Source organism: Ambystoma mexicanum, chromosome 4q (assembly GCF_040938575.1).
Source record: "Ambystoma mexicanum isolate Mex_15411 chromosome 4q, UKY_AmexF1_1, whole genome shotgun sequence".
Classification (NCBI taxonomy): domain Eukaryota; kingdom Metazoa; phylum Chordata; class Amphibia; order Caudata; family Ambystomatidae; genus Ambystoma; species Ambystoma mexicanum.
Genome location: NC_090928.1, coordinates 861,557,110 through 861,570,358, shown reverse-complemented (window position 1 = coordinate 861,570,358; position 13,249 = coordinate 861,557,110). Strand labels below are relative to the sequence as shown.

Here is a 13,249-nt window from a genome sequence, read left to right as displayed (position 1 = left end):
TACCAGAGTTGAGGTGGCCACAGACGACTAGGCCGATTCAATTACTATGTAATGGAATAGTAGTATGGGTGGAGGTAAGCATAGTTGCGTTTTCTGTTGATGGGGTTTATATATGTGTGTTGTCACTAAAAATGTGTTAAGATATTGATAGTGTTGTTACGTTGTAGGCTCTCCGTCTGACGGGCAACATCCTACGTTGTCTAAACAATAAAAGGGGATGTGCCACCCAAGGTCATATTCTCCGTACTGGGTTTTCAGTGGGTGAGTCGGTTATTATCTTCTTGACTCTGTTCATTCCAAACTCACCCGTAAGTAAGTTTCCCATGGCCCTGTGTGAGACACACATCCAGTCCTATTTTTTCCACTTTTGATTCTGAGACTTGTAATTTTGTATTTCCCATTTGATATAAAAACTAGAAGTCCCTGAATTCCAAGCCAAAAAAGGGACTGGATGGTGTCACGCATGGCCACAGGAAACGTGAAGGCTCTGTTCATCATGATGGGTGGTTTAATTCATTCAGTCTTTGGTTAAGCCTGAATCTGTTGTTCATCTCCAAAAGGTCTGCTGGGTTCTACATGTTAATGATAATGTTAAAGGACATTTGTACCGCGCACTATCACCACCGTAGTGGTCCCCTGGTGCACTGGCGGCTCTGGAAGAGGAAGGGAGGGTGAGTTAGTGGGAGGAAGTAGGAAAAGTGCAAGAGAGTAGTGATGTGCTGTTGACGGCCACAGCCCAGTGGGTCCGTTGGCTGGGCCTGGGGTGTTTGTAGCCGGTAGTCGTCGTGTACTGTTGTGGAGGTCTATGTGTGTTTTTGTTTTGTTGTTGCAGTGCAGTTAAGTTTGTGCGCTATGTTGTGCTGTAGGTTTGTGGTTGTGTTTGGTTTGGAGTTTGAGAGGTGTGTGCAGAGGTGGAAATTGTTAGTAGAATTGGTTAATTGGCATCTTTAGAAGTCTCTCCTGATGCTCCTCTGTCCTGATCTGGGCCCATCTTGCAATAAGCTCCCTTTCACATCTGGCCACCACCTCAACATGCCTAATCAGGTATTCTTAATTCTACTTATAGTATTATTCTCAGAAGTGCAGTCTTACCTCAAAGTAAATATGTGGCCTGGTCAACTCAGAGCCACACGGAAATGGACACGAAAGGCAGTCGCTTCCCCGAACAGGGCCTCAGATTTTTTTGAAAGTAAACATTCTGAAACCTTGATAGGGGGGCATGCCCTCCTTCAACTTCGGGTCGGCACCGGATCCAATCACTGGACTACTTTAGTAAAGAGTTTTACTGTTACCAACCCTCCACTCACCTCATTGCTTTTATGCAAAAAATATCATCATGCATGCCACCCCAAGCCGAATATTTGAACGCAATTTGCCTGCATGCCTCAAACATGCAGCTTAATCACCCAGAGCATTTACACCCACACAATGTATGCACATTTACACTGTGCATGCATTCACACACTGAACATATGCCCACACCGAACATACACCAACACACCGCACGGAGACCCATACACTGTGCATTTGCCCACCCACTGTACACAAACCAACATAAGGCACATGCATCTAAACACTCGTACATACACCCTCACCCTGCACAGTCAGCCTTACACTCGCACATGTAGCCAGATATCGCACATAGACGCTAACATGTGCATGCACACTGCAAATAAACCCACACTCTGCACTTAAATGCACATACTTTTCACAGATGGCACATACATGCGTATACCGCACACACGCCCACAAAGTGCTCGCACCATTCCATCACATTATACACACACTGATGCGAGCCACAAATACTCACACACTGCCAAAAGAACCAGACACTACTAAGCATACACATGTAACCACAGTAAATACAGTGCTTATACAAATGAAGTAAAACATTGGATGTCAATCCCTTGAAAATTAAAGTTTCAAATGATCTATTATGATTCTCCCCACTTTTCCCCCCCCTCCCTCTCTTTCCCCCTCCCCTCCCTTCCTTTCTCCTGTTCCGCTCGCAACCTGGGTGTAATCTATGGCCCTTCGGTCTTCTCTCTGCACATCTCTTCCACTGCCCGATCCTGTCGCTACTCTCTTTTCACTATCTGCCATGACCGGCCCTATCTCTTTTCATGCCACCAAGCTTCATCTTTCCTGCCTATTTTTTTCTCGTATCGACTATTGCTCATTTCTTCTGCTCGGCCTTCCTGATTCTTATCTTGTCGCTCTTCGCTTCTTCTGTAACTCCTCTGTTCATCTTCTCTTCTCTTTTTCCTCTCTGTTCTCTATTACGTCCTCTCCAATCGCTATATCTCGTATCCCGTATCACTTCCTGTCCTTCGTCTTTAAGTGTATCCATGGTCTCGCCCCCTTTACCTCTCTTCACATATCTCACTATATTCTCCGCCCCACACTCTCCACTCTCAGAATCAGTTTCTTCCCTCTGTCCCTAAACCCCCCACCCCGTGCATCCTCTCGTTTCCGTTCCTTTTATCTCACGTGCCCCCAAGCATCGGAACTCTCTCCCTCTTTCTAGTCTTTCTTCCTCCTCTCTCTGTATTTTTCAAAACAATCCCAAAACTAATTTCCTATCCGCCCTCTCGACAACTTGACTCCACCCTTCTGCGCTGATTTACCCTGAGTGTACTGTTCATACTAATTGTACCCATTTTTTGTTTACTTTTGTACAAGTGCTTTATCAAAAGCGTGATACAAATTAAATTAAATATAATATAATATTTTATTAATGTGATACAGTTTAAATATAAACTTTACACATACAAAATTAAACTTATCAAAACTCAAAACATTAACTATCACATATTTCACAAAAAAGAAAGATAAAATGATTACATTAGTAAGTAACTTATCTAAAATTAATTTCACATTTCGCAAAGTGACAATTAAAACTAGTTAATTTCCTCAAATGGTTTTACATACACACACACAGAAGTGATGATTACAATTGTAATTCTAATTATGATTAAATTAAACACAAATACAAATGCAAAAACGATGTTTCAGTTTCGAGCTCAAAATCACAATATTCTTTGAAAGTATGGAAAAAGGATAGAGAATCTGTTTAGGATTAAAAGAAAGGGGGATAGCCTAAAGCGAGAGAGATGGCAAATGGGAAGAAAGACTTCCAGAGGGTGGTCAGAACTCTGTCAGAGCCTAGGAAATAACAGGTATTATATCTGTTTTATTTATAGCATCTATATGCCCATTCCTCCCACTTCTAAGCGTGAGCCTGCTCTGGCTGGATTAACGCAAATGCCTACAGCGTGCACACAACCATCTGAGCTATTTTATGACAAAAGCAGATACTTTTCTGTCTGAAAGGTGCCGGAAACCCAGATGATTATGGATGTCTTCTCAAGTTTGGTTTCCTTGAGGTCATTCAATTATTCGTGAAGCAACAAAGCATTTGCTTCAGGGAGCACACATTGAAAGAGTCATTGCGTGTAACATGGGCCCACTGTCTTGTTATAAAATCAGCTAGAACATTGAAATAGATTTGGCAAATTGTGATGTCACAAGTAGATTATGAAAATGGTATGTGCTTTTGTTTTCTCGTTAATGTGTTGCACTTGAAATTGATTAGACCACCCCACCGCCATGCACATTCTCTTCATTTAGGGTACACAGTTGCCCCTTTCAATTAGAGTATTTAAACATCAGTCCCTTGAATTATAAACAGCAAATAAAAATCCCAAAGGCGGTAAAGTGTGTCTGTAGCTGACGCTGTCACAACCCTTTCTTTCAGTGCTTGGAGCGAGCCATGAAGTTTGCCTGCGGGGAGTTCCACCTCTGGTACCAGTTGGCGCTTTCCATGATCGCTTGCGGGAAGGTAAGACTTCAGCCGTAAACAGTAACGGTGGCTCTCGCGGTATTTTTACACATTTTCTTTAAATATATTAATGAGTGGGTAGAGTGTTTGTATGACACCAGCTGCCATGTGTCGTAACATGGCTGTTCTGATTCCGGTAAGTAGGGCGCCACATTCGGCGCAGCTGGCGCGTTTTCTATTTCCATACCCTCACAAAGAGGTATGGCAATTTTGTTTATGCAGTAAACATGTGTGTGATGGAGAGACTTGTTTGCACCAGGACATGGGTAATTAATGAGGTGTCTTCTTCTCGGTTGCAAAATACAAGGGCACCCAAAGCAAAGGTCTGCTTATTTTTCATCAATATAGACATTTACATTTAATTTGCATTGATTTTTAATTAGAACATTATTTTCTACAATGTATAATTTCACTGCCAAAATATGTATTAATCTGTTAGAAGGGATAAATGTCTGACACCGGTGTGCACTTGTGTTGCCCCTTGCTGCTCTAGGGTGGATGGTTAGAAATACTTCAAGTCTTTCCCATCTGCAGATGGGAGTATAGAGCGAGGACAAGATCAGCATAGGGTGAGGGGTTGAGAAAGGAGCAAAGATGGGTTGTTGACTTTCAGCTACCTGCTGGTGGATAGCAATGGGCGAACCCTTTTGAGGAAAACTATGTAGTAGTCTTGAATTGTTAGCTATTTATTTCATCTTTAACATTAAGCAAAACTCTGATACAGTATCATTCGTTATTTGACTACCCAAAATTAACAGATAAAAAATATTGTACTTCTATGGTGCATGCTGTAGCCATTGCCTATGTGTATGCCTGATTAGGTTCCTGTATTAACAAGCGCACTCCAATATAATGTTTTGTTTAGATGAGTACATTCTTTAATACATAAAGTAGTTTATGATAGGTCTCCCGATCACCCCTGACATCCGTTTACCAACATTATGAACACAACCCCTTCTAGGGACTTTTAATCCAAATTAATTTCATATGTGATATCATAAGTGATGTCATCAATGACACTTGTGTTGTCATCTTTGATGTCCTGGGTGTTAGTTATAGCAGTGCACGGTGGTGGCACAAGCTATGGTTGCTTAGCTTAACATAACTGGTGAATTTCTTGGGTTTTACTTGTAACCCAAGAAATTTGTTAAGAATTTCATAGGTTTTTGTTAGTGCAACTTAACCATAACATCCCTTTAACAAAGTTTTTTCATTGAATTTCATAGATTTCTATTACTGCAACTTAACCATAACGTCCCTTTAACAACTTTTTTCCTCTGGATTTCATTGTTTTTTTAGTGCAACTTAACTCATGACGTCCCCTTAACAAAGCTGTTTCACCGAATTTCATGGATTTTTACCAGTGTACCCTAATTTGCTACAACTTCCTAATATCATACTTACACCCAAATAAGCAGCATTTTCAGCCGATGTAGAAAGATTGAACTTAAAACGGTGCAATTCCCAACCTCCTCGCAACATTTCTAACACTTCTATAAACGTTTTGTAACTTTTTCCACTGTTTTTGTGTTTGCAGACGTTCGCGAACGTCCAACGTCATCGCAGCCTTTCCAGACAGTGTCACATGACCACGCGCGCACACGCGGCATGATGACGTGTTCGTGAACACGTCCCCACTTCACAAACGGGTCCATGCTTCTCGAACAGTTGGAAACTGCATTTTCAGCTGATCTAGGAAGTTTGAAGCTGAAAATGTACCCTTGCACAGCTGCTACACCTATTCTTACTCATTATCCATTAACAATCTAGGACTCAGCACATGCTTGGAAGAATATTAGCAGAATTGCTATTTATCTCCAGAAATGGCATCAGCTATTGCCATCTCTCCTCCTCAGGAGCTACCACCACCATCTGTGGAGATTAGACAACGGAAGAAGTGCAATAATTCAGAAATCAATTAAGAGGACCAGGAAGATGAGGCAGAAGAAATGCCTACCGATAGCACCCAGAGAGAATCATCAGTGCGGCAGTTCTTTACCACTGTTGGGTGTGTACCAAAGGCTAAGGATACCAAAGTGAAATGCACTGAGTGCAACTCAGTCAAAGATAACCTGGGCAGTACTCCTACGACACCATCTCCATTCGCTGCCACACCAAATCCAACCACCGGATTACTCTCAGAAAGGCTGTTCCTTTCTCAGGAAGTAATAGGCTATCTTCCTCTACCTCATTTTCCTCAACCAATACTACAACCTCACAGGCTACTCCTGTGGGTCACAAAACCCGTCCGGCTACTTTTCAATCTGTTGAGGCTGTTGATCCATATCCTTCAAAGACAAGACAACTCGGTATATACTGCAACACACTGCTGTGCAGGGAGGAGCAGTTTTGAAGCACTTTCAAGGCTATAATCAAGGAGCATGACAAACACTGCCCCCTACCTTATATGTAAATCACACCCAATATCTTCCCCTGTTCACCTGCCTCTCCATAGCTGTGCTTACTGCCCCTTGCTTTACTTCCCTCCCTACCTTACTTCCTGGCCTCTGCTGGAAAATAAAATTGCAATAAAAAAACACAGGAAAAAGGTTCCTTCAGGAACCACCTTTCACAGTTAAAAAAATATAAGTAAACAAATAAGCTTATAGACTCCATCTACTTTACATTTTTCAGTAAAGTAGTTACACTCAATAAGATTCTCCAACATTTCCATTACCATTTTCTACTATGCTAATGGAAATAATGGACAATTGTATGCTAGAGAAAAAGAAAAAAGCACAGAAACAATTTTCTGTCCCAAATACTTTTCTCTAGCATACAACACGGACCATAATCCATGGCCCTTCATGACTATCTGTGGTCTCTGCAGTCCCCTCTCTATGCCATGCATTATTAAAGAAAACCTGGATTGCAAGTGCAAACCATCGCACAAGACAGACTTTCTATCCTTTTTACTGTTATGTTTGTAGCACTCCCTCATTGCCTGCTTTGAAACACACATACATTCACCAATCAGTTTAGAAAACCCTACATATAACCCTATCAACATATTAAACTTCCACGTGCCAACTACCACTGACAAATGTTCTACAAAACTTGTTTGCATACGTATTTCACTTGCTTATTCAAAAGATTGTACACACTGCTGCTATAAATGCACAAATGCATTGTGCAGTAAAAGAAATGAATGAATTGAAAGAGGAGTAGGGATTACCAAGTGCTTATACAAGCCCAGAAGGAAAGTGCCAAGACATGCCAAACTGGAGGCCACTAGCTACCTTCTGGGGCAGACGAGTCCCAAGAGTGTGGTACACATCCACCAGACGGTAGACCCACAAGGGAAGTGCTGAAGGGGGAAGGAGGGTGTACTGGTGTCAACTACATATAGGGCCTGGCACCTGTGAGGTTCATGAGGGACCAGGCCACCAGTCTCTGTGGCAGTGGTATGAGTTAGCAGGCAAAGGATTAAGTAAAACAGGAACACAAATGTTTTTGGAAGTTTTTGGAACTTAAGGAAGTCCAGCTCAAGTAAAAGAGGAGCAGAAAGGCTGTTCCAAAGTCAGGCACCGGCTGAAGACAGAGACATGCATACTGCTTTCTGTTTCAAAAAGTGGTTGGCAAGCAGAGTATTGGAGTTGCAGCAGCGAGAGCTCTAGCAGGGCAGTATTTAGGGGAAACAAACTTGGACATATTGTAATCCTTGCAATTAGCAGGAGCCAATGTACACATTTTAGGGCTGCAGTGATGCGATCCCTGGGCTTGAGGCAAAAGGATAAGACTTGCAGCCCGATTCTAGATTAGCCGAAGGGGGCATAGACAACAACGGGGGAGCATAAGGAAGAGGCTGTGGTATAAGTCCAGTCTACACAGGACCGGGGCTCTACAGATGTTGAGCTTCTGGGGGGAAGGGAGGGAATGGTACAATACCTGTAAGGTGGTCGAGCTGAAAGCATGGGCTTTCTTTAAAAGCTCCAATATGTAAGGAGTAAAGGAGAGAGAGGACTTAACGATAACCCCAAGGTTTTTGGCCTCACAGGATAGTGAGAGTAGAGGGCCCAAAGACAGCGGCCAGAGGGTAGGAGAAAAACAGGGCACAGGTGTCACAGTAAAAAATATCTCTGTCTTACTGGCATTGAGACACAGATTGTTAGTCGCTCACAATGCCTCGATGACGTTCAGACAATTAGAGATCAAAAACAAGGATAAAAAATTAGTTCAGGGACGTTTAACGAACCTGTCTGTCATTAACATAACACTGGAAATGAGAAAAGAAGGACGACATCAGGTTAGCCAGAGGGACGAAACAGATAAAACCCTGGGGTACTGTGCAGGTACACAGTGAGGTGGTGGAGTACAAACAGCTCAGTTGCAGCTGGTAAGGACGGTTAGTGAAGAAAACAAATCAGCTAGTCCAGTCAGTGCCCGCTCCATGATACTAATGGTATCATGTAACCGTTTAATGAGGATACGATTGTTGACCGTGTAAAAGATGCAGGATACATCCAGAAGCACTTTCCTCAATTGTACTACAATCATAAATACCATACACACTTTATTTATATCACTCCACCATATTAAAAATACTTTATATTCCCACTACATTACCTATAATTACTATACACATATTACTATACTGTGTGTGGCCAGTGGCCAGATTCTTGACGGGTTTGCCCCACTGCCCACAACCACCACAATAGAATTAAACCATATAACAAGTACCTACAATATACTTCAAATAACAAAACTCGCCTTGAACCCCCTGCAATTGAAATGATGTGCACGGACACCACAATTGACCGTGGACTCAGTCGCATCTGCAAACCCGTTTTTCACTTATAAAAAGAAGCTCCATATCATCTTTATTCCTCTCTCCTACCCTTTCTGCACCCACTTTTAGCCATCAAATAACATTCACAGCAGTGCCCGCAGACTAGCGCGGCACCCACATGCCCTCTTTTCACCTATAAAAACAGGTACATATCCTCTTTATTCCACTCCCCACACTTTTTAGCCCCTCTTTCAGCCACCAAATGCCCTCAAATGTGTTTTCCAGATATTTTCCCCACCAGGCTATCCACAGACAGTCTGTGGATCCAACATGGTGACTGTTTCAAAAAATATCTGCAGACACAGGCTGCATATCCAACATGGCAACCATTTAAAAAAAATAGGACGCACCTCACGCTTTTCACCATCCAATCAGCGGGCGCTTTCGAAGTCCGCGGGCATCGGCGGTCTCTGATTGGTCAAGGGGGATGTCCGCGGTCTTAATAGAGAAGTGAGTCCGCGGACCGGACCCAGATATCAGAAATGTGTTCATACCTACTCTTTGGCCATTTTAAAAAACACTACTTGATGGATTTACGACAAATTTACAAAAGCATGTTTTCGGGACCAAGCCGTCTCTCCTGCCATAAATTTGGGGTGACAATCTGTCCAGCTGTTAGATCTGTAGGCGCGATCAGAAACATTTTTCCATTGCGTTTATGAGGATTCCTACAAATGTTTGGACCACCCTATAACTTTGACCCCCCCCCCTTGATTAAACCGCACCAACCTTTGCAGAATCGTTCTGATGGGGCCATATACTTTTGTTGCAAAGTTTGGTGACGATGCGTCCAGAGGGGTCAGGGGGGGTAAAGTTATAAGCTGCCCAAAAAGTGTTCTTTCTATGAGTTGAGTAACAACCGTAACTACAGGGCCGCTACTGCAGGCCCTGTAAAATATATATATATATATATATATATATATATATATATATATATACACACACACAACACCAGAAAAGCGCAAAAAGTGCTGGGATCGCACTCAGCTGTGTTGCAAAATTTAAGCACAGTACTGCAATGTCAAAGTCCATGAAAGGTTTATTTTGGAACATGTATATCGACCACAAGAGAAGAAAAAGTGAAGCATTTTGCACCCTGACTGGGTGCTTGTTCACGCAAAGCATGAAGCAAACATCATTGCATTCATGTTTAACTTGAAACTCTATGGTTCAGTCTGTTGGTCAATTCCCACAGCCTTTAGATGGCAAAATACAGTGGCCATCTTTGAACAGATTAGCTATACTCTTGACTATGGTGTACTATGATTTAAACTGACTGAGTGAAAAAGCACAATAATTAAACATGAAAGAAAAAAAACGAAATAAAGTGCAAAATGCCATTTAAAGAGCAGAATGCAGTTTATCATCCCAAAATGGAATATTTAAAACACAGTAGACTACAATACACAATCATTCCTACCTAAATACCAAATATTGCACATAAATCAACGTGGTAATTACCAAATGCTCAAATATAAAGTGCACAGTACTGAATCATAGAACCATTAATAAAACAGGGACTCCTACCCTCCCTACAATATGGAAACACAATGATCCCACAAATCATGCATATCTGCCCAGTAGGTGGCCAATCAAATACAGAATACTCAAAAGGCCACATACATTTGGTTAAATATGTTATAAAAATGGTGGCAACAATTCCAAGGGAGGGATCCTAGAACACTCTTAAAGAAAAAGCAAATAACATCATAAAATAAAAATATTAAAAATAATGTGTCAAAGATAAAAAACACTCATATAGACAACTAAAAAGTAAGAATAACATCTTAAACCCCAATGAATGTGTAGAGTTCCTCGTCTATATTATGCCCTGTCAGAACTTTAGTTTTGAAGTCCAATATTTTTCTTGTCTCAAGTGGTCTAAACTTCAATGAACTGTCACCTCCTCTGGGCTGCTTGGCAACATGAATAACTCCATAAAATGAAAAACCATCCAATGATCCATTGTGACATTCATGAAATTGTTTTGCACTAGGATGGGAATAATCTGCATTCCTGATGGCACGGATATGCTGCAAAATCCCGATCTTCAATTTGCAAGTGAATGTTCTGGTGAGGCCACAATAGATAGACATCTATGGCCAAATAATAATGTGTGCTTTTGCCAAAGGAGCCGTATATATATATCATCAAACAATAGCTCTGCTGACCTGGCACTACATGGCCAGGGATGTCATTTAGGGGTTTCCAGGGGTCGCAACTTCCACCCCTGTGGTCGCCCTTGCTACCCCTGTGGTCTCCTTTGCAACCTTTGCCTTTCTGGAATTCTTAACAATAATTGCTAGACTCATTAAAGGTTTATTTTAGGTGCATTTTAGGGGTTGAGTCACTGATTTAGTCTGTTCTTAAATAACTCAAATTCACAATGCAGACAAAACGTCCATATAGCATTTAGACTAGAATAAGCATCAATTTCAGACTATGTATTTTGCTTTTCGCAGGTTGCAGTTATAGCATGTTTTTTTCTGTCGTTCTCTCTGTTAAGATCATCACAAGACATTCTATCTCAATGTCCTCGGTCACTTAACAAAATCCTTGTGCCTAATAGCTTGTGTACAGCATAGAAATGTTTGACCATAGCACATAGTGACCCCTGATTTAATTGTGCCACAATGAATGCTTAATTGTAATATCTCTATCTTTCCTATCTTCCTGGCATGCTGTTCAGGATGTTTGTTTGCATATAAAAGGTAATGAGTGCCCAGAGTACTCTCCCAGCGCTACTTTAAATTCTTTAATACATAGTTATGAACCCTCCCAATGCTATGTATTATGCCAACCTCTGAAGTCTGTAGATCCACGCAAACTTGACATGTGGCCACATTTGCACAAGACCTGCAGATGAACTGGCCTGCTGTTCACAATTACCAGCTTAATTGTATCCACTACAGAGTGTAATTTGCTTTCTGACTTTGAGAACATTCAGGCATGTAATTGCTAATTTTACTATAGCTGATAAGATAGCTCAGTGGCTTGAGTGCTCACTGCTGCGATGTGTGTCTGATCTGCAGGTTTGAATCCCAGCAAGGCCAACTCAACCTTTCATACTTTTGAGGTCGATGAATGAGTACCAATGCAGGTTGGGTGATATTATATGTACATTTGTTCAACATTGAGCGCTTAAGTGTAAGTGCTCTATAATAACACATCATTATCATTTGGTCATGGACGTCTGCTTGCATTCACAGTAATTTGGTAATATGGGCCTATACACACTGATCTTAAAGCTACATATGGTGATCCATTCTTGTATGAAATGTATATTATATTACTGTGATTTCGTTAACATTGTTCCTAAGCACACTAGGAAACACATGGTATGTGATGCCAGCTCCTGTTTTGTCAAGGGGTGAAAGGATGTGTGCCATCGCTTCCCGTGATGTCACTTCGGGGTGGGGTCAAATGACATGACTTCCTGTGATCTCATCATAAGTCAAGAGTCGTGTGATGTCACTTTTGATACCCCTGGCATTTTGTTGAAATGACGTTCCTGTAACATGGTTCTCTTTGTGCCGTGGCCAGGTACAGAGTTTAACTTTGGGCATACGTCTTTTATTCTTCTTTACCTTAACCAACAGGTTTACCAAATATCACTAGAATTGCTTCCTGTCTGACTTGGCGCTTGTCTGGGTAACTGGCAAAATGGGCTTTAAAACCTGTTACGGGTAACATACATTATAAAAGGCACACATTCATGTATTGGTCGAACATTTTTTTCAACCCTGCTGCATTATTTAGTCTTTCTTAATGGAGTGACTTTTCTTGTTTTTGTTGTCATTTTGAGAGAAGTATCACAACAGTCAGAGGAAAATGGTAACATTTGAGATCTTCACTTTCCTAGGCTTTATGCCCTCTTTGGCCCACGCCTGACTTGCGACTGAAATATTGCAATAGTGCCACTGCCTTCTCTGCGTTAATCTTTATTTATATCTAAACCCATGCGGCTTATTATTGATACGTAATGACCAGAGAAGCTAATACACTCAAAATGGGTTTACAACCCAAAACTAGCCATGTGGAAAAGTTCTGAACAAAAGAGCATGCTCATTTAGACAGTGTACGCGTCGAAAGATGACATTGCTATTGCTAATAATAACAGTTGCACTAACAATAATGTTCATGGATTGTTTAAGCTAATACTTGCTACTTCAACGTTTGTCATTGGGTTGTGCTGCAAATATCAAGTGTTACTTTTGCCAAACTTGCATCGTTTGAGCAACTTTGCAAAGATGAATGGCAGAGTGCGCCCCATCTAGGATTCGAGTCTGTAACCTGTAGACACCAACATTGGGTGTTTAACTCGCTGAGCTAACCTGCACACGCCAATGCACAAATATGTCTCTGGGTCCTAGAGCAGAAAAAATGTCTTTGAGTTTACTTGGAAAAGTTGTTTTTGACTCGCCTTGCGACAAGGTACTCTTCCTAAAGCCCATAGTAGAAAATGGCAGTATGGGTAAACACGTGGAGTAAGTAGAGACATGGATTGCCAGCAATAATGCGGTGTGGAAAGAATGAATCCTTTCAAGAAGAACATGGAGGGAGACATGAATGTAGACTTAGTAGCATTCTATTCCCCACTGATATGAATTTCCTGGCAG

General features: G+C 41.5%; 1 protein-coding gene and 1 long non-coding RNA gene across 2 annotated transcripts in view; one reads left to right on the top strand and one right to left on the bottom strand.

Annotated features, from left to right (window-relative positions):
• The window catches only part of TTC7A (tetratricopeptide repeat domain 7A), a 2,220,458-nt gene that overhangs the window by 712,971 nt on the left and 1,494,238 nt on the right, over positions 1-13,249 (top strand). The window contains exon 10 of the mRNA XM_069608425.1: positions 3,758-3,841. Within this exon, the coding sequence (XP_069464526.1) occupies positions 3,758-3,841 (84 nt within the window). The remainder of the gene's footprint in view (positions 1-3,757; positions 3,842-13,249) is intronic.
• Positions 1-13,249, bottom strand: part of LOC138468031 (uncharacterized) — a 131,722-nt gene that overhangs the window by 35,329 nt on the left and 83,144 nt on the right. The window lies entirely within an intron of this gene.